This window comes from Centrocercus urophasianus, unplaced genomic scaffold, assembly GCF_019232065.1.
Source record: "Centrocercus urophasianus isolate 14NV4802_14NV808 unplaced genomic scaffold, USGS_Curo_1.0 seq_17, whole genome shotgun sequence".
In the NCBI taxonomy this organism is placed as follows: Eukaryota; Metazoa; Chordata; class Aves; order Galliformes; family Phasianidae; genus Centrocercus; species Centrocercus urophasianus.
Window position 1 is genome coordinate 23,312,131 of NW_024884722.1, and position 20,595 is coordinate 23,332,725.

The following is a 20,595-nucleotide window of genomic DNA, read 5'->3' on the forward strand; positions in this document are numbered from 1 at the left end:
GAAGAGGGATTTATTTCTATTTAGTATCTTAATTTCTTCTGTGAATTAAGGGGGTGGAGACAAGCCATTTTACTCCCTGGTCAATCTTTCTCCACCTCTACACCCAGAAAGTCTCATTTTCCTGACATCACCCCAGCTTCTCCTCCACTTGAAGCCATTACTTGGGTATGAGGATTAACAAAAAATGTGTTTCCCTTTTTGAAAAACTGTGAGATTCTGTTAAAACTGATCTGAGATCTGAAAGGAGATCTGAAATGTTGATACATTTGGTGGATGCAAAAAAAAAAAATCTTTTTTTTTCAATCTGGCAGTGTCAAGATAAGAATGTTCATTTGAGTAAATGATAACTGTAACACATTACAGGACAAAGAATGTTTCCTCTGTATTACCACAGACTGTTCTGCTTTTTCCGCTGAGCCCTTCTTTGAAACAGACATTTTCCTTGAAAAAAAATCTTTTTTAAAAAAGAAAAATGAAACTGTAGTTCTCGGAAAGTGTTTGTGTGTGAGCATTTTGCTGCTGTTTCTAAGGGGTACAGTCTTTTATGTGTTGTTGCAATAAATGCACGTTTGCTTCAGCTTTTATTTTTTAGCAGTATTGTATTTTGCACAGAAGTATTTGATTTAAAAGCACAGAGAGGAAGGATTGTGGTAAATGGGTGATATAGATATCTGGAAGGACAATCAGTGATCTCTTATTGCACAACCTGAAAATGTGTTTAATTATCGTAAAGCAGAATCACAGAATCATTGAGGAAAGGACCTTAGGAGGTCACCAAATTCAACCTCCTCCTCCAAGCAGGACCAGCACTGAGTTCAGATCTGGTTTTCTAGGGCTTTCTCTCTAGGCAGGTTTTGAAAACTTCCAAGCCTGGATGGAAATTCTGCAAGCTGTACTTCACACTGATGAAAAAAACTCTCATGAAATGAGAAAAAATTATTCGCTCAGTCTTCCATTACTACTTCCTTATCAGTGCAAAATAGGAGTTTATAGAATACTGTGGTTTTAACCTAGTGGTCTTCTCCGTGCCTTATCTACCACAGATCAGTTTGTGGAGGACTGGAAACCAGACGTTATGTTCTCTCTCAAGAGGAATTCTCATAGTGTTTGTTTCCAAGCTAAGCACTTAATTATGTTTCAACAGGAGTTTTGCTGCAAGTGAAGCAAGTAACAAATCATTAGTAAGCAGAATTCAGATTTAGACCAGTGCAATAGCTATATGCAGCCTACTTCGAAGAAGCTGGTAAATCTCCCAGTGTCTTGCACAGTATTTGAGTCACAGAATCATAGAATTATTAAGATTAGAAGAGACTGCTAGGATCATCTAGCTTAACCATCAACCCATCACCACATGCTGTGCACCTAAACCATGTCACTTTGGAGTCTGGACTGTTGTGTGCAGGTTTTAAATGTAAATTGTGCATGTTCAAGATAATGAGTTGTATTATTAATATGCAGATCTATAATAACAGAAGAATAAGGTTGGGAGATACTCTGGGAGATTGTCTCACAGAATCACAGAGGTTGGAAGGGGACTCGAGATCACTGAGTCCAACCCCCTGCTAAAGCAGGTACCCTACAATAGGTCACCCAGGTAAGCCTCCAGATGGGTCTTAAATATCTCCATAGAAGAAGACTCCATTGCCCCCCTGGGCAGCCTGTCCCAGTGCTCTGTCAACCTTACCACAAAGAAGTTCTTCTTCATTTCTGTACAGAACTTTCTGTGTTCAAGTTTTAGGCTGTTACACCTTGCCTAATTGCTACACACCACCGAGAAGAGCTTGGCTTCATCCATTTGCCTCCATGTCCCTTTAGATATTTATAAACATTCCTCAGATCCCATCTCAGCTTACTTTCCCCCAGATTGAACAGATCCATGTTACTCAGACTTTCCTGATAGGGAAGATGATCCAGGTCCTTTATCATCCCCCCCTACCCCCTACACACACAAAAAACAAAAAAGCTTAAACTTATATCAGTAATAAAGACTGGGCCACAATAATAATGACTGAGGAATCGTACAATCATACAAAAGGAAGGTTTGTTTTTGGGTGGTTTCCCAGTGCTTGTAAATGCAATATCAAGCAGCCTGATAGACAGGAAAGGGGCTGACCCCAGTTCTTTTGATATTTCTGCTCTCTTTTTCACCAACTGCTCTTATTTTGGTATTTTAGGGCTCGGTATTTCCTATTGAAGCAACGGCTTTATCAAACAACAGCCACAGTCTCATACCCAGCACTTGGGAGTGTTCTCTCCAGGCAGGACTGTGGGGATCCCCCTACTCATGGCTGAGTTTTCACCTTCCTGATAAACAGTTTGAAGGCATGGCATGCACTGAGTTTTCAGGATTTCCAAAGCAGAGAGTAATGTGCTTCTTCTGATGTTTCAGACTATTAAGCACTGTAAACTTCCAGAGATAGAGTGAATGTTACTAAGTTACAGTTCACCAGACTTTTGTTACAAATTTCTGCAAGTCTTCATAGTAAAAGTAGAAAAGATCTGAGAAAATGTGTCCAGCTAATCTCACAGGCTGAGAAACTCGGCGGGGCTAAGTTCAAGCATATGAGAAAAAGAATAAGCATATGAGAATTTATTGCAACCAGCAATAAATTTTGTAATGTATTTGACTCCTTTAACTTTTGGGGCTTTTTGAAATATAGTCTTCCACTGTAAAAATAGATTTCAAGAGGCTTGTGGGTTTTTGTTTGGTCGGTCAGTTGGTTTTCAATTGAGACTTCTAAGCTAAAAACCAGAAAGGTGAAATCTTTATCTTTGTAAAGATGGTAGCCTATTCCCCACTGCCATCTCAGCCAGACCTCGGTACCTGGGGAAAGGACAGCTGTGGGCTCCTTGAATTTTCAGGACGTTTGGTTGCCTTTTCCAACTGTAAGGCGCAAGACAAATGAGATTTGTGCTTAGGGTACAAGAGCTGTTGTAAACGTGCAGCCCAGAGCTGCCTGTTGGGCAGCAGTGCTGAGCCAGCTGTGCTGCCAGGAGCTGCTCTGCCTGATCACAAGAGGAGCAGCTTTGGGGCAGGGCGATCCAGCACAACAGGCTGCAGGCTGGGGAAAATGGATTGCACTCAACTTGATGATGATTTGTTCCACATCCTACATAAAATCACAAAGGTAAATCTGTGCAAACTCTGGCAGTCACATCGGTTACCTGCTACTCCCACTGACTTGAATATGTCTTCTCAAAGTACTTCTGTTCTGCAGGATCTGCTTTGCAGATCAGTGTTGCCAAAGGAAGAGCTCTCATTGGATTCATTAATTTGAATCATGCCATATCTTTTATTCAGGGCTAAAAACACAGCACAAAATGAGACTAATATTGTTTCTCATTACATATAGTAATACATCTGTATTCCTATGAGTTTGCACGTGCATTTTCCTCTATAGGTATAGTGCAAAATTTGGAAAAATACTACATAATTGTTCTGTATCTCAGAGAGGTATGGGTAAGATGATATCATTTAAGACACGGAAAAGCAAAATTAGTTTAGAGAAAATGCAAGTATCCTTGCATGCTACTAAAGATTGAAAGTGCTGCATTTTTTGTGTACATTCTAATTACAGCAGGTTTTGCAAATGTAGACAAATTCATGGTGATGAATTGCAGTCAACATTGCTCCCGCTTCATGTCATTTCTAAAACGAAGTCCACGATTTCTACCACTAAACATCACAGAAACTATTTAAAGAATAGTTAATTCTTACCTACTGAAGAACTAAAAGTTTTCTCCATTTCAGTTTCCAAGCAGATCATTTTGGACAGGATATCAGACAAACTGCAGATAGCTGACTACAGCTGACCTTTTCAGTGAGAACTGTCCATCCTCCTAGATCACCACCATCACTTAGAATAGAAATCTGAAGCAATGTACATGCTTCCACTGGTATGGTGTGCTGTTAACTTTTACAGCAACCAAAAAAGAACGCTCATCTTTATGGTGTTTGTAACAAGCAGAATTAAGGGAGGATGTAAAATCTCAAAGTTGTTACACAATTTCTTTGTCATGCAGGAAAAACTCCATAAAACACTCCACTCCAAAATCTGCTTCGTATTAGGCAATTACACGAAAAGAAAATAAAAATACCACAATTTATTGATTTGCATTTTGTCCAAATCTGATTACTTTATCTCTTTTCTGTTTCCAAATCTAAGTACAAAAATGCAAAACGGCATCCCTTTTCTGGTAGGATTTGCAAAGCAACTTCCATTTTTGACAGCATTAGAAAAGCTAGGCATCAAAATCTAAGTCATTAAGTGTGTGTAATGTTGAAATTAAGAAATCAATTACCATCCAAAGCTGTGGTGGCAAGTGATGCCTCCCTATTAAAGGTTTGGTTCCACTGTTGCTAGTCCCTTCTTGAGAACAATTTTTTCAAAGTTCTGAATGTAGCTCATGCATACCAGGTCACCCCTGTAGATCTATTCTCAAATTTAGAGCAAATAAGGGAAATGCTTACATTTCTGTGTTCAGAAACCACTAGACCACAAAACATTGCATGTGCTAGATACCGGCAACAAAGAGCTGATTTCATATCACCTGCCCCTTAAGTAGGATTTGAAAACTAACTTTGGTCTGTAGAAGCAGCCAGGTGCATGCACAGCATACGCACTGATGAGATGCGATCTGGGTGCTGTGTGTGCACGCTGGCCGTGCATGTTGGAAACAGAACAGAACAAGAGCTCAGAGATGGGAGCTGCGGGGCCGGGTGCCTCTGTGAGGGGCTGAGGAGGCTTGGCTCAGCTGGCCCCACAGGACGCATGCTGAGAGAGGATACAGTTGCAGTCTATTAATACATCCTGAGATAAACACCAGGGAGGGAGATGAGTTATTTCAGTGGAGGACAATGTTGGCATGAGAACAAATGACTGTGAAGAGGCCACAAGTTACATTTACCCTGGAAGCTGGAAGATTGTGAGTTGTGAGAGGACTTAAATTCTGGAGCAGCTTCCCTCAAGAGCAGCAGAATGTTGAATCTCTTCCCAACTAAAACTCCGCTGGTTTACGCAAGGCAGTGCGTGATATGGCTGCTTGTAACTGGAGGAGGATGGGTGCAGCAGATGCCTGGCAGTCCTGCAGCCCTTTTCTCAATACTGGCTTGTCAGCCAGCCATGGAGTATGCTCTGTAGGAAGTCATTTCATTTCCCAGTTCACAAAGAAATTGAAGACATTGCTAGTGAAATCTTAATATATGGAAAAATAATTGTGCACCCAGGATGTGCAATTTAAGTAAATCAATATTTCTACAATATTTCTACAATCTTAATTAGTTTTCATTTCCCAGAATTTTTGTGGGTGCATCTCCAACTTTTATTATGTGTTCTTGAATCTCCAATGCACAAACTGTAAGAATACCTGTGAAATACACGGTGCATTTCTGCTCCAACACGGACACGTCTGATTGTGACCATCAGTGTGAGCTGCAGCTTGGACATGCTGATCACTGAGGGACATTTACATCCATCTGACTGCCTGTGCAGCAGGACAGCCATCTCCCACAGCTCAACACTACATCATTGTGAAGCACACTTAGGAGTTGGAGTTCTAAACCCTTGTTAAGCAACACACGCTGTTACACAATCCTATCTCTATATGTGCTGTAGCACACTAAACTAAGCACATTAAACAAAGAAGTATACAAACCAAAGTATTTTTGACCTTATAGTAAGGGAAATTTCATGTTTTCCTCAAGAGAATTGCCTTACTGAACATACATTGAAATAATGTAAAGTAAAAATATTTTCAGGTGCCACACCTAGGTCTACAAATGCAGTTTGAAGCTCCACAGCTGTCATTAGAATTAATGAAAGATATACAGCTGAATTCCATGAAGAAAACAATTTAGCCCACGCATAGCAGCAGTTGGAATACACTCAGTTAAAGCTCATTTGACATTAGACTTGATTTCACACTGACCTTGCTCAGCTGGCAAATGCTTTTCTGACTGTGTTTTGGCTTATGTGTGTTTGATATCTCCAACTGCCACAAGCTGTAGTTAATTCTATGCAGATTAATTCTGCTGAAAGTCACACATTAAGGGGGTAGGAGGTTAAAACCATAGTAAAGCAGACGACAGTAATGTCCTCATCTGTATTTCTAGAATATTGGCAGCACTTGAATTTCCTTGGGACACTACATAGATACAGTTGGAGTTGTGGAAGTTTAAGCCAGAAACACAAGTACATCCAGCTGAAACTGGAGAGCATGGAGAAGCCTTGCACACTGTGGCTTGAATCCTCAGGAAACAAAAAAACCTGCAGATCAGTAAGAGCTTTTAGTGCACACAGGTTTATATCTCTTTTCTATGGAAATAAGTATTGCCAGCTTTGCCACTACAAAAAAAAGTTCTTGGAATCTAAGACCGTCACATCTTGCCAAGTATAGCAAACCATTTTTACGAGACAAGAGATGTTTTGCACCAGGTTCACTTGGAGCTTGCGTTACTGCAGCACCAATTCAAAGTTCCCTTCCAGTGTAACAATTTCTTCTCCTTTAGCATATGTAACTTGTTATATTTTTTTATTAAGTGCCATTGCCAAAATGGCTATATGGTGTGCTGCTTGAAAATTTAATTTACACAGTCTCTGTGATGGAAAATAACGTAGTAGCCATTTTTAAAGTTTCCAAATTCTACTTTTTCATGTGCCTGTATGAGTATCCTTTATAATGCTTAATAGACAAATTAAATAGGTTTTTTTTTTTTTTTTTTTTTCCATCAGCATTGTGATAAAGAAAAGATTAAAAGAACACATGGTTAGCTGGGCACTTTGTCAAGACATTTGTTCAGTGTTACTCTAAAGAACAGTTTCAGCCAAATTTTGTGTCAGTAAATGAAGGAATGTTCAAAGTTAAAACAAAAATTTCTCCAGAATACTGTATATTCCTTACCTGTGGGCAGTCTTTGATGTAGTGTCCCTTGTTAAAGCAGAGGTGGCACAGGTAGTTGGGAGGTGGCCTCTTGCTGGGTTTTCTGGCTTCTGAAGAAAGGGATAGGTCAGAAAAATGCTCAGTAAGGGAGCTTAACCCATCCACTATGTTGTTAAGAGAGCCATAAGGAGATGCACTCTTATACAGACTGCTGCTCAGAGCCTGCAAAAGAAAAGAAAATTTTACATGAAATGCAACACTGTTCCTAGACTGATCTGGGCAGGGGGAGGATAAAATTAACATTAAAAAAACGTGGGATTTTTTCATTAAGAATGTGGATTCTGTGCATTTGAGGGGAGCAATACAGTGGTCATCAGTAAAGAGGTTTCTTGAGGGCACCGTGATAGAGATGATCATTCTACTGCTGGGAGCATACTGAGCCACGGTTCTTTCATCCACGGCCTTGCCTCTAAGCAGTGATTGCTTTCTTGTGTTTGATTGTGCCACAGTCATGTTCTAGTTAGAATATGTTGGCAAAAAGAGAAAGAACAAAGCAGAGAATGGACCATTTCTGTGAACAGAACTATTTATAAGAACAATACTGAAGTTGGAGAAAGGAAAAAACCATGAGAAAAATGCAAAGTAATTTTTAATTTCCAGTCAAGTTAACATGACAGTCAACACAGAGTCCTGCTTTCAACCAATAGCAAGGAACATTCAGACCTACATCTGTCTTGGATTTTCTAAGGGTAATTTAAACACTTCTTAATGAATGGTAAAGACCTAATTTTTGTACTTCAATATGACCTTCGCTCCCTCTATCTGTGGATGACAATCGTTTCCACTCTGAATTGGAAAGGGTCTTTCTCAGGTCTGATAGACCTCACACCAGTGCCATAACCATGTAGTTCTACTGGCATCAGAGTTCTTGCTACTTTATGGGAAAGCAAGGTAAGAAGACATCCAACCTGTGCCTCTACAGAGGCCTTGTTTTTCATTACTATTAAATCAAAATATTTCAATGGACTCTTTACATGTGTTATATAGATATACTGAAGACATACAGAAATTACTTGTGATAACTTGCAAATAAATTTGAAATGGGATTATATTTATCTCAGAGGTCTCAAAAATTTGGGATATCTGTACACTGAGTGTGCTTTCTTTGTAACAGTCACTTACTGAAAGAATCTTTCAGAAGCCCTAGGCACCACTCACTGGTCAGACATGGCTTATTGAGTCTCACCAGCCCCCTTACAAAGGCAAAGCTGGTGCATAGGAGTAAGATCAACCCAAGGGGCCACAGAGTGAGAGTCCAAAGCCCCAGACTTTGCCCTGGACTTCCCACTGACCTTCTCTCTGCCCCAGGGGAAGTAATTACAACTTTCACTCCCTTTTAGTTTGGGACATGCATAGCAGGTTTTCTGTTTACAAACTGTGAGTGATCTCATGGAGGACTTAAACTAGCAGAGTGCTGATATCGTTCTATGCTATCTGTTCTAGTTCTATCTGCCTAGAGGAGAGTCAGCCACTTTGTTTCGGGGTTAAACCTGTATATTTCAAAAGGAAAAGCTATTGGAAGAACTAATGAAAAGGTTTTAGCTGCTTTAGTCATCAAGTAAGCAAAGATACCTCCAAATACCTCCAATAGTCACTGGAATTTTTTCCTGAGATTTATTGGACACTGGTGGAATGGGAAATTCTTGGCATCAAACTGCTAAAAGGAAGAGGAAGTACTATGGATGCCAAAATACTATTAATTAGGGTCTTCAAAAAGTTCTTGTCTCCCTAGGAGCCACTTTCTATAACATACGCTTGGAAAATACAAAATCTCTCTTTTTAAGAGTCTCTCTTGCCAAGAGATTCTTAAGCTACTTCACATGCATTAAACCAATTAGTACCTTTGCAAATCCCCTATTACCTGATTTTTACAGAAATGTGTGTATACCCACAGAATATGTAAAATTCCAAATTCTTTACCTTTAACAGAAATGTGTAACAGAATGTACAACTTCTGACCCTAAGTAGGCTGCTGGTTCTGACCCCAGGGCCAACCCAGTGCCAAAACATGCCTACCTGCTGCCTAAATTGGGTTTTGAATGGGACATATGACTCACAGAGGTGACTACTTTCCTTTCTACATATCTTTCACAATGAGCTATTACAACCACTGTAAGGGAGATATTCAGCACTGTGAAAAATGTGTTAGTTAATTCTATCCAACACCAGCACTTCTTGGTATTTTTCAGGTCAATGGGGGAACGGACAGGTTGTAAAGACTGTAGTTCTGTCTCCTCTATCAGCAAATCTTCTTTGCAAATCATGGTATCCACAAGCCTTGTGAAAGGCCAGGACTCCCTCAGACCAATGGCTTTACTAATACAAAATCATAATCTTAGCAGACAGCCATGGCTTTATGGCCTATGTGTAACAGCAGGCTGAGAAAGTGACCATATGGCTCTGCTGGCAGGGCACTGGTGTAATACTTGCTAAAGGTGGACAAGCCAAAATTTCACCATGAAACACTCTTCTGTAGTCACCATGAAGCCCAGCGTTAAGACAAGGAAAAGCCACAAATATAACAACCAGCAGGCTACAACAGAAGAGAAGATGGATACTGTCAACATCACTGAGGCTTCGAAGAATAACTTTTCTTGTTAAGGAAAATTCCTAGAAGATCCCAGAATTCTCTGTCTCTTCTAGTACAGAATCAGGCAAATTAACTCAACAGTTCCTGCCAATCTGACCTGGAAAATGGTCTGACATCAGTTTAACTCTGAGTCAATATGAAAAACACATCAATCTAGCACTTGAAAGATACGATAAAGAGCATCAGTGCAAACAGTGCTACGTTTCCCTCACTGTGGAAATCTCCAGTTCTTCAAGAGAAAAAGCCGTGCCAAAAAGCCCAGTTATATAATAAGGGTGGTGGTGAGAAAATTCATCCTGGGCCCTGGAATGAAATAGCAAAAGCCCAGGAACATATAATAAGGATGATGGAACCAAATGGTCCTATAGTCAGTTTTATCTTTGCCTTTGACAGTGAATGTTGCAAAGGTACATAAACCAGCATTTTTTTTTTTTTTTTGTCTGGGACATTTAATGTAGCAAATTAGCAATTCAATCCTTGCTGAGTTTTTGCTCTGTTGCTAAATAGCATTTCAAGAAAGATTTTGAAAAAAAGCTTTGAGTTAGTTTCACACTCAAAATGTCCAGGGGAAGATCAGGGTGACAAGCAGAACGTCAATGGTCTTAAAAAGATGACAATATAAAGAGAAACAGAGAGGAAGAGGGAATTGCATTCTGACTCATTTTGACCTCGAGCATACTGGTACACATCTGCAAGGTGCCAGGGAGACTGCTCCTCTGTTGGGTTCCACCAAGAGCAGTGATTACTTTGTGTTCACAGTATGCCCTAGCAAAGTCAACCTGCCTTAAGCTGGAAGACTCTCAGACTCAAAGGAGCAGTCCTTGAGAGTACCCTGCAGAGAAGGACCTGGTGGTCCTAATTGATGAAAAACTTAACGTGAGCCAGCATGTGCCCTTGCAGCTCAGAAAGCAAATGGTATCCTGCACTCTATCAGAAGACGGGTGGCCAGCAGGGACAAGGAGGTGATTGTCCTCCTCTACTCTGCTCTTGTGAGGCCCCATCTGGAATACTGTGTCCAGGTCTGGAGCTCCCATTACGAGACAGACGGAGAGCTGTTGGAGCAGGTCCAGAGGAGAGCCACAAAGATGATCAGGGGACTGGAGCATCTTCCCTGCGAAGACAGGCTGAGTGAACTGGGCTTGTTCAGCCTGGAGAAAAGAAGGCTGCGGGGCGACCTCATTGCAACCTTTCAGTACCTAAAGGGAGCCTACAAATAGGAGGGGAGTCAACTCCCTGAAAAGGTAGATAACAGCAGGGCAAGGGGGAAATGGTTTTAAGTTAAGGGAGAGAAAATTTACGTTGAAAGTTCTTTACAGAGAGAGTGGTGAGGTACTGGAACAGTCTGCTCAGAGAAGTTGTGGATGCCCCATCCCTAGAGGCATTCAAGGCCAGGTTGGATGAGGCCCTGGGCAATCTGGTTTAGTACTAAATGGGGAGCTTGGTGGCCCTGCATGTAGCAGGGAGGCTAGAGTCATGATCCTTGAGGTCCCTTCCAACCCTGGCCATTCTGTGATTCTGTGAAGAACTCAAAGCACAAATAATAATTCCCACTGGGAGTCTCATTTTGAGCTACAATAGGGTTTGAGCTTGACAGTGAAAGGGTTAGTGCTCTTAAACATCCCAAAGACCACACTGCATGTCCTAATTACCAGGCTCATCAGGTCAGCTGCAATGAATTCAGAATTTCCTTATCTTGATATGCTGGGAGGGCAGAGAAATTATGTAAAACTTGCTTAGTGGGAAGTTCTGGCTGATAATGGAAGTTTGACTGGTTTTGTTGTTTGTTTGTTTGTTCTTTTTCTTACTGTGACTCTTGTTGACTTAGCTGAATGGGAACCAAACTGAAAATCTGGTGGTCTGTTTTTGAAAGATAACCTTTCTGCTTGGTAGGTCTTCAAGTTCTGTTGGTGGTGCTGTGAAGTAAGGCTTCCTTTGTTATTTCTTTGCTAAGTGTTTCCAGTTGAAGAATATGCAATCAGTAAGGTTGTGGTGTGGTCCTGACTGATAGAGGCAGCTATTGTCTTGTATGGTTTCTTTGCTCTTGTTGCCAGTTGGGTAACATATGTGAGTTCTGCTATCCAGCTCATGTCTAAGAAATTCCTGATTCTGTGAAGGATCTGGCAAATGCTCTTGATTCCCTCACCTAGTCCCTGCCTTTCAGAGACAGCTTTGGGGATTAATGTGCCAAGGGGCAAGTAATGAGACACTGGAACAGAATTTCTCTCTTCAACTTCTTTTTTAGTGATGTCATGTTAGAAGTAAAATTGTACTCTTTGGAATGCAATGTTGTGTGGCACACTGTAACAAATGGATGATAAGCTTTCTTTTCTTTTCCAAGTTCTCCCTGGTACATCTACTGCTTTACTTGTAAAAGTATTTTTTAACTGAGGTTGGAGAACATAGAAACTATACTAGCATCTCAATTAGGATAATATTTAATTTTGCCCCGAGGCAATCTGGACAAAATTAGAGGGATTACTTATTTTTCAGAACCCTAACTTACAGTTAATATTAATAAGTGATAGCAACCTGTTTATGTGGGAACAGCACCTTCTTATTAGGATTTACAGAAGTTGAGAGGCAAAGGTTTTAGACGTGGAACTGAGTATGTAGAGGCATTTTGGGAAACTGAGTTTCTGCCCGGAGTTCAGTCTGTGGCGGCTGGGCCCTGAAAGCAGTGGCCGAGCACATCTAGTCATTAGTTACCTGCAGTCGAAATGACCTGTGCTGGTGGAAGTGTTCAAAAGGTTGTATTTGGCAGTACATTTGATTGGTGCCCTTGGAGTTATTTGGATTTGTTTTTGTTTCAGAATTACACTTCAAAGGTATGATTTGTGATAGCGGTTCTCTCCACATTTTTATTAATTGCATATAATGATGGGAGAGCAGTTCTTCTACAGCATTTCTTCTATGAAATGGTCTGTAATTGAAAAGCAATGATCAGGATTTTTTGATGGCTTATTTTTCTTTGGTATTTTGCCAGCATACTAAAGAAAATTGAAAATAAATCAGCCTTAACTTCCAGATTTAGGTTTAAGTCAGTAAGTCCTGTGGCTGCTTGACATTGGTTGGAAAAAGGAGTTTCGTTGCCCTATCATCAGTGTGAAAAAGCAAGGATTTTCATATACTGTAAACTATAAACATTCTCTAGTCTGTGAAGTGTCTGTGATGGTAACCAGATGAGCTATGCTAATTATTAGCCCTGCACTGAAATGTCAAAAGGTGCTGAAGTTGTTTATCAGCTTGGATTTTCATGAAGATAAGAACTGAGTGCATCCCTGTGTTGTGTCATGCATGAAACAGTAGGACAGACAAGTCATTGCCCTCACTAGGTTGCTATTTTTATGTGAAAGGAGGAAGATTGAAGCTATCAAAACAGTAATTCAGTGGCCTGTATGTGCCAATAAACACAACTTCATCTGCCCTTCATCTGTTTTCCCTGATAGTCATGGAAGGCTTGTTCCTGATGCGAGACTTATTTGTGAAGGTAGGACAGAGGTACCTGAAAACAGGCACATCTGGAGAACAGCACCTAAAATATGTGACCTTTTTGTGCTCCAGTTCTTTATTTTTGTACCACTGCAGAAAGCATTGAACACAAAATCCACACTTATGGCCAATTCAAAAGCCTTCTGAAAACAGGATTAAATGACAAAGCTGCAGTAAACTTAGCTGTACCAGAATTAGCCAGAGAAATTAAGAAAATTAATTACCAAGGCTGAACTGGAAAACCTCAGAAACTGCTTCTGAATGGCTTATACCTGCTGTAGTTCTACCAATTGTAGACGCTTTTACAGAGAATAGCTTATGTGGTGCCCTTCACCTTTTATGTGGTGAAATTTTATCATTGGGCAAGAGCAAGAAAAGCTCATCTCTCATTGAAGAAAACATTTGTCTGGAGGAAGGGAAAAGACCACAGCTTCTGTGGTCTTTAGGCTGACTTTAAGAAAATGTGAATTACTCAGGTTCCTCACTTAACATAGGTAAACATGGATTAGCCAAGGCTATCTTAATTCATCCTTCTTCCATAGGGGGATTTAGATAAACACTTTCTTGTATTAAACTGCTAACACTAATGCCTGCTTGTAAATATTCTCAAATAGAGAGCACTAGGATTCTCTTTTCACAGAAATGTTATCTTAGAGAGATAGCAGTGAATGTGGCATGACTTGATAGTAGTGAAGCAAGGTGGTAGGACAACAAATCTTCAATCTAGTGCCTTGATCTACCTAATCTAGTTCTTCTAGAGCTGTTGGCTTGGTTGGCTGTGGCTTCTCAGATTGTAACTGATACCACCTCTGAAATTGCATAACAGCATATGGGTGCAACATGCTTTTCTGAATGGCTTATATACCTTTGTCTCATGGAGTGATTGAAGAACAGCATGTGGCACCATCTCCCCTTATTTAAAATCTGCCAACCTCTAGAGCCTTGAGCTAAGGCTTACAAAGTCTGCCCGTTCAAGACATCCACAGATCCATAGCTCTTAAAAAGTGCAGCTCCTTGTCTGTTGGGGGGCGTGGAGGTAATAAAACTGACAGTTACTCTGCTCAATCACTGACTTCAGGTAGGGCTCCTGGCTCTCTGTTAGGAGTGTGATCCCTCCTGCTTCAGCTCAGGCAAAGGCTTGGTGTAGATATCAGTAGAAGCACTTATATGGGGACCTCACAAATACACTTTAATGGAAAGATGGGAAAGGAGAGGCTTGATTTCTTCTGGACAGAGGTGCCCAGACTTGGAGGAATGCTCTAAATCTCGTACCAAGCTCTGCAGGAATCCATTTCATCAGCTGAAGGTGAAACAACTGCCCGCTTATGTTAAGGAGAAGCTCTAACACACAAGCAGTATATTAGGGACAAGGGAGACCATTCACACTGCAAATTGCTTTAACACATTTCCCCAGGAGCTCTCACTTCCCTGTCGGTCCCTGGGCTGCCTGCAGCTGGGTACCCAGGTTGCAGAGCACTAAATTCTGACCTCCCCAGAACCAGTGGCTCTGGGGGCAGGGAACACCCCACCAGGCACCCTGATCCCAGCCCCATATCACGTTGTTGAAAAACAAGCACGTTTTGGGGGTGTTAGCATGGAGTCCTTGGGCTTTGTGGACGTTATAAAGCGTAAAGTGAGGGGAGAAGCGGATGGACGGATTTTGACCCCTGCACTTTAATACCCATAGCCACATTCTGTTAACATCTCTGTTTCCTGCAGGAAATCTTGTCTCAATCTGACCTACAGTTTGAAAAACAAGAGTCAGGTTTCCTTTCATTTGATGGGTCTTTTGACACTCCAAACATAAGAAAAATAACACCCGGAAATAGATATGTGCCTGTTTAAGACACACTTAGGAAAGCGTTTACCTCCTGCAAAGCTCTTACGTGATGAAAGGTTTTGTGAAGAAATGTTCAATTTGGGTTACATAGAACGTTAAGCCTGAGACTCTTTTGTTTATATCATTTACATTCAGTAATGCCTTCTTGGCACAGAAACCTCTGCAATAGCTGCCAAAGTTAAAAAGAGGCAAAGCTAAGGTCTCTGTCAGAGGTAGAAACAATACATCATCTGCCCAGAATGGGCCCCTCACAATGTGCTTGGGGCCTCAGTTCCTGCATTCATGAGGAGACAGAAACTTTTATTAAATTGAGTATAGTGAAGTAAATAAATCGTTTCCATCTATCAAATGACAGGCTGGAATTTCATCTCATGACTCCAGCTTTTGGATAGTTTTATCTTCATCTACAGCAACACTCTGAATCAGTCGTGATACAACACAACTTCAAGTGCGACCTGAGCAAGTCCACTTAAAACTCCACAGTGTACTTCAGATAAATTATAACAATTGAGTAACCTGGTTTCAAAGTGGACTGAAGGACTTTTTTTTCCAGGTTGGGTCTGTCAGTGGAATGAATGTATTGTTCTATTTAATTCAGTTGCAATGCATGTTGGAGAAAGATGGCTGTAAGAACACCTCCGTATTTCAAGGACCACTGATGCTCAAACACTGTTCTCCTCCAAATCCTTACAAATCCCCTTTTTTCAAGATACAACTCTTGTACAGTAGGTTATTTGCTCCCCATTCAACCGCAGGTATTCTCAGCCCTTATGAATACATGCATGTAGGTGTCTGGCAGGCTGGCTTAGTGAAAAGAAATGCAGGCTCTTCCTCCCAAACTTTTCCTACTCCCCTGCTACTATATCAAACAAGTTTAGAAATCTGGGGCTCCAAGGTTGGCAAGAGAAGCCTATGGGAGCAAGATGATCCCTCAAAAATGTTTGCTTGGTTGGCAGTTAGCTGGATGAGCTGTAAATATAGATGGCCAGATTCCAGAGATCCTTCTAGAGCATTGCACTTGTGTTCATTCAAAAGAGACACCGAATCCTGCCCTGTGTTAGGAGTAGGTGTGGGTGGTCTTATATAACAGGAACATAAACATCTGCTTTGGATATGAGAGCAAGAGCCATGGACCACATAGAATTTCTGTGGACCATGTGGGTATTTGCTTATCATCAAACTAAATCTTGAGAGACAGAAAGTATATTTGTTAAGATGCAGGTTTGGGAATACCATGCAGCAGTTCTCAGTGGATACGAAAGTATCAAGAAAGAGGCCTAGAGGATGTTCCTTAAGCACCTCCCACTTCAAGAGCTGGACTTGCATGCTCACAGCAAAACCCATGACAGAAAGTAATGGGCTAGGTTTGTGATATGTTGGAGCTTGGTAACTTAAAATCCACCAAAACTCAAAACAACTGTGCTGGCCAGGCCAGTCAGCAAAGGGCACAGATAAAAGCCAGTCCTCTTAACTTTTCTGAAGGGAATCTCTCTGTAATTTTAGGTTCTGCTTTTTGCAGATCACAGATTGTTTGCAACATTTCCTGCAGGTCATTTTTTATTCCCAGGAAAAAAACTGATCCGTGTTGTGACACTTATGAAATGCTGTCTGTCTGAGTTATGTCAGAATTGTTGAGAGACTTGAATAGCTTTGTAAAACTTAATCAGTTCCTTTGCTCCATTATAACTTCTCTGGAACCCAGACAGAAACCAAAGTAAACCACAATGAAGCGAAGACTGAGATTCTTTCCATTAAATTTAATCATTTCATCGTGGCTTTCTAAAAGAGGAAAAAGGGCAGCGCAAGAGAGCCACAAAATGGGCACTGGGCAGCTGGCAAATTCCCTGGGAAAAGGAAACTGAGGAGAGGTGCAAGCACCAGCAGTTACATTTCACCAAACCACTTGGAACCTTTCAGATGATACCTGCTATTGCTTTTTAGGAGCATTTATAGCTATATATATGTGTAGTTTTGTTTAAGGAAAAAAAATCTGCTTTGTTTTCTATGTAAATACATCTTATCAATTATGAATGATCAGCTTTGCAATATCTGTGCCTGGAGCTTTGTGCATCTGTATTGAGTAAGAATTTAAGTGGCCCACTTAGACTTGGAATTAGAAAACTTCTCTTTGCCTCTGTCCTCCCCAGTGGCTGTCAATTATATGAACTCTTCTGAACTTTTTAACTTGAAAACCAACACCATTGCTAAAGGTTACATGCTATCCTGCAGTTCCATAATATACCATAAAAAAAATATTGGAAGTCAAGTTACCTTGGCTTTTGACTAAAATCATAGTTTCGTACACTCTTTCTATTCATTCAATAAATTTCTTAAGTAAACTCATCGGTTCAAGTCAGATTTGACTGTCTGATGGTTTGTATGGTTCACAGAGGAGGGTTTTCCTTTTCCGAGTAACTGAGTCTATGTCTACAGAGTAAAAGAGGAAGGGATGAAAAACATTACCCTGAAGGGTTAGTCACCCCTTTGTTTCGGTGCTTTGGCATAGAAGGCACTGTAAAATAACTGAAAACTTCACTGACAAAATAGAATTTTAGTAAGATTTTTGTATGCTTTTGCCTCTGACTTTTTTGGTTGGTTTCTTGTTTGTTTGTTTGCTTGTTTTTTCCCTCTATGTACTTCCTGGCAAATTTTTCAAGACATGGGTGTATTTCTGAGACAAAAAGTGAGTGCCTATGCTGTTTTCAGTTAAGAGTTTGCACATATACGACATCCCAGGGGATTTCTAGGGTTTGGCTATGATTTTCTACTAACTGGGAAGAATTGCCTTATTTTCAATATCTAGCTTCAAAAAAAAAAAAATTGTTAGTAAACAAGGAGGCCCATATCTCTTCTTTGCTTGACCTGATATATGTTTAGCAAATAAAATTTTAGCTCTTGCCAGCTTTTCAAACAGAGTTCAGCCTTTGATATAGTGCTGTTTGGCTAAGTAGTTCTGGTTTCAAGAAGTTAAAGCCCAACTGTAAGTCACATCTGAACTAATTAACGCTTAAAGGCAGAGCAGATGTGCTACAGAGCTTTAGCTGCAGTGATTTCAGGTGTGGGGTGGTAATAAAAGAGGCTCTGGCTGCTGGACTGACTATAGCACATCACTAGCAGGTTGCTTCTGTGAGGCTTCTGCTGTCCTTCCATTGTTTTTTCCTCAGGTTTCCTTACCTGAGAAACTCTGCTTCAATTATTTGCAGTTTAGTATAAACAACAAAAATTCTAAATCTTGTAAAAAGTTAAAAGCCACAACTAGAGTGTACAAATGGAAGAGGTTGATAGATAAAATTGCTTGGCTTTCTCATAATCTCTTAGACAGAATGTAGATTTTAATTTCAGATTCCATTCATATAAAACCTTCATGGATCTTGATAATATATTTTGTGCTGGTTTTAGTTCTCCTTCCTGTCCTGAGTAAAAGAGTGTTTTCCAAAGATAGCAGCAGCAAAGCAGGAGGCTGTGGCTGTAGTAGGAATGGCGGGGTGGGGGTGGGGGGGCAGGGAACACGTGATTCTGGACTTCAAATCCCTCTTGGTACTCACCTGAACTTTGAATTTTACAGCATACACCAAACTGGAGTTGAAAATACAGTAGTTGCATTCTGGGCTCAAAGCCTCAGATCTAACAGCTGAGGGTGTGAAATCTGCACTTTCTGTGCTGAGGCAGTGCTTTCTAAATGGTTTTGGAGCCAGCTGCAGAGGAGGACAGAGGCTGATGTACTAAAGACTCCAAAAGTCTGCTGGCTCAGAAGTCCAGGTCTTGCTGCAATCCCTTGCAAGAATTCATGCAAAGAAGAAATGCCTAAAACAGTGTAAGTTATGGAGCACGTATATGGAAGTATAAAAAAGTTCTAAAAGCTTGAATCATATGCGTACACTGACAGCAAAAGTTTGCAGGGAGCTTCTCAACTTTAAATGTTACTGGTTTGGATTTTTGCTTTAACCTAAAATTATTTTCACTAGCAAGAGCAGCCAGGTATCTTAGGAGTGATGGATTGAAAAACAACAATTATTTTGGCTTGATTGCTTCAGTTATCTGAGAGCATTATGCTGGTTTTTCTTACTTCTTTGCAGTTAGATGTATGACTAGGAAGGAGAAGGAAAAGATTATTGGTTTTGTCTTCGTTTTATTTTCTTTCTTTTTAAATACCTCTTGCAAAACCACAGAAAAGCCTTTCTACCTGAGGAGAAGACAGCAGGGACAACACATCTGAACTGCCAATTAACTTCTTGAAAGTCTGAACAGAGCTGACTGTGACTTTGTGTAGTTGTAGGATATCTGTGAGGTTCAGCCAGCCTGAGTTAGAGAGCAGAAGTTCCCTCAACACAAGAATTGCTGAGCTATTTCATTCCCAATAAAATTGGTAGAAGGATAAAGCCACTGAGGTGTTAGCACTTGCACAGAATGATAAAGCCACAGAGTATCCTGAGTTGGAATGGATCCATAGATATCAGGTCCAACTCCTATGGTTTCACTGGAGGTGATAAAAAATACTGAGAAAAATAAAGATAAGGAGACCAATGAAATCATAATCACTAGTATTACAGGATTTTTTTCAAGAGGACTTTACAACAGGCAGTCATGGCGGGGTGTTTAATTATTCTGTAATACAGTCTACTTTTTTCTCTTTCAAATATGTGAAATTCACTGTACTTGAATTGCTTATGTCAGGCTGCTAACGTTTTTAGGATAATGCATTGAAGATTCTAGATCTTATTTGCAGATTTAGCTTTCTGTATGTATGCTTTAAGTATTAAAGTATTTAAATAATTCTTTCTCTGTTTACATTTAAAAATAAAGAGCCAAATATCCAAGTTTGCGTAATAGTATCATCTATGACTCCAGATGAGAGGGCTGGTTGAGGCCAGCAGTCAGCCTGCCTTATTGCCTTTCTTCAGGTAAGAGAACCTTGCTGCAGGAACGGTCCTGTGGGGTGTATTTGATGCTTTGTGGTGCTGCCCACTGTCTGACTGTGCTGAGGTCTAATCCTACTTTCACTGGAAGAATAATAAATACGGGAACCAAACTGCTTTTAAGGAATTTATTTTTAACATGCCTTCATGATCTGTACTGCTCCACACTTAAGAAGGCTTAAAGAAGAGGAGATAGCTGTTGTTGTTTAGTCTGCAGCAGAGAAACAAGAGATCCTGGCTGAGCACACTAAGGGCTGTGTGTGACCACAGATATGCTCTGTGGTATGGTGACCAAGGATAGACCAGAAAACAGGAGCAATCACAAGTGTTGCAGAGCTTTCAGTGATTTCTGCTAATCCTTATCTCTGCTGTATTTGCCCTAGGATCTCTGTGGCTACAAGCAGCTTCTCACAAGGTGTTTTGTCTCTAGTTTTTTATTCGTAACTTCTCTCAGAGATCTGACAGTTCATTTAATGGGACAGAGGTCTGATATTGTATGGTGATCTCCCATCCTCTCAGTAGCAGACTGCGACTACAGAGAACTTTTTTTTTAATCTTACTGTTACCCTTCAAATTAACCCACCTAGGCTAAAGAACAAATTTTACTTTGTGAAGTATCAAAGCAGCGTGGTGTGCCCAGAGGTCTATGGAAAACAGTGAACAGGATGGTCTGATATAAACTGTTTTTTGGTTTTTTTGTTTTTTTTTTTTCAGTAGAAATGCAGAAATGCCAGTTTCTTTCCATAAATGTTCCTGTTCTTGCAAGTGTTTTTTTTTGTTTTGTTTTTTTCTTTCTTTCTTTTTTTTTTTTTCCTGTTGGG

The 20,595-nt window shown here is 40.4% G+C and overlaps 1 protein-coding gene across 2 annotated transcripts in view; it reads right to left on the reverse strand.

Annotated features, from left to right (window-relative positions):
* ZCCHC24 (zinc finger CCHC-type containing 24) overlaps positions 1-20,595 on the reverse strand; it is a 106,759-nt gene that overhangs the window by 82,189 nt on the left and 3,975 nt on the right. Inside the window, exons 2-3 of one of the 2 annotated variants that reach the window (XM_042817897.1) lie at positions 6,901-7,101; positions 3,297-6,266 (exon numbers count right to left, since the gene is read on the reverse strand). In XM_042817897.1, coding sequence (XP_042673831.1) covers positions 6,039-6,266; positions 6,901-7,101 — 429 coding nt within the window. In that variant the 3' untranslated portion in view covers positions 3,297-6,038. Of the gene's footprint in view, positions 1-3,296; positions 6,267-6,900; positions 7,102-20,595 lie in introns of those variants that run through there. The other variant, XM_042817896.1, reaches the window with a different exon arrangement.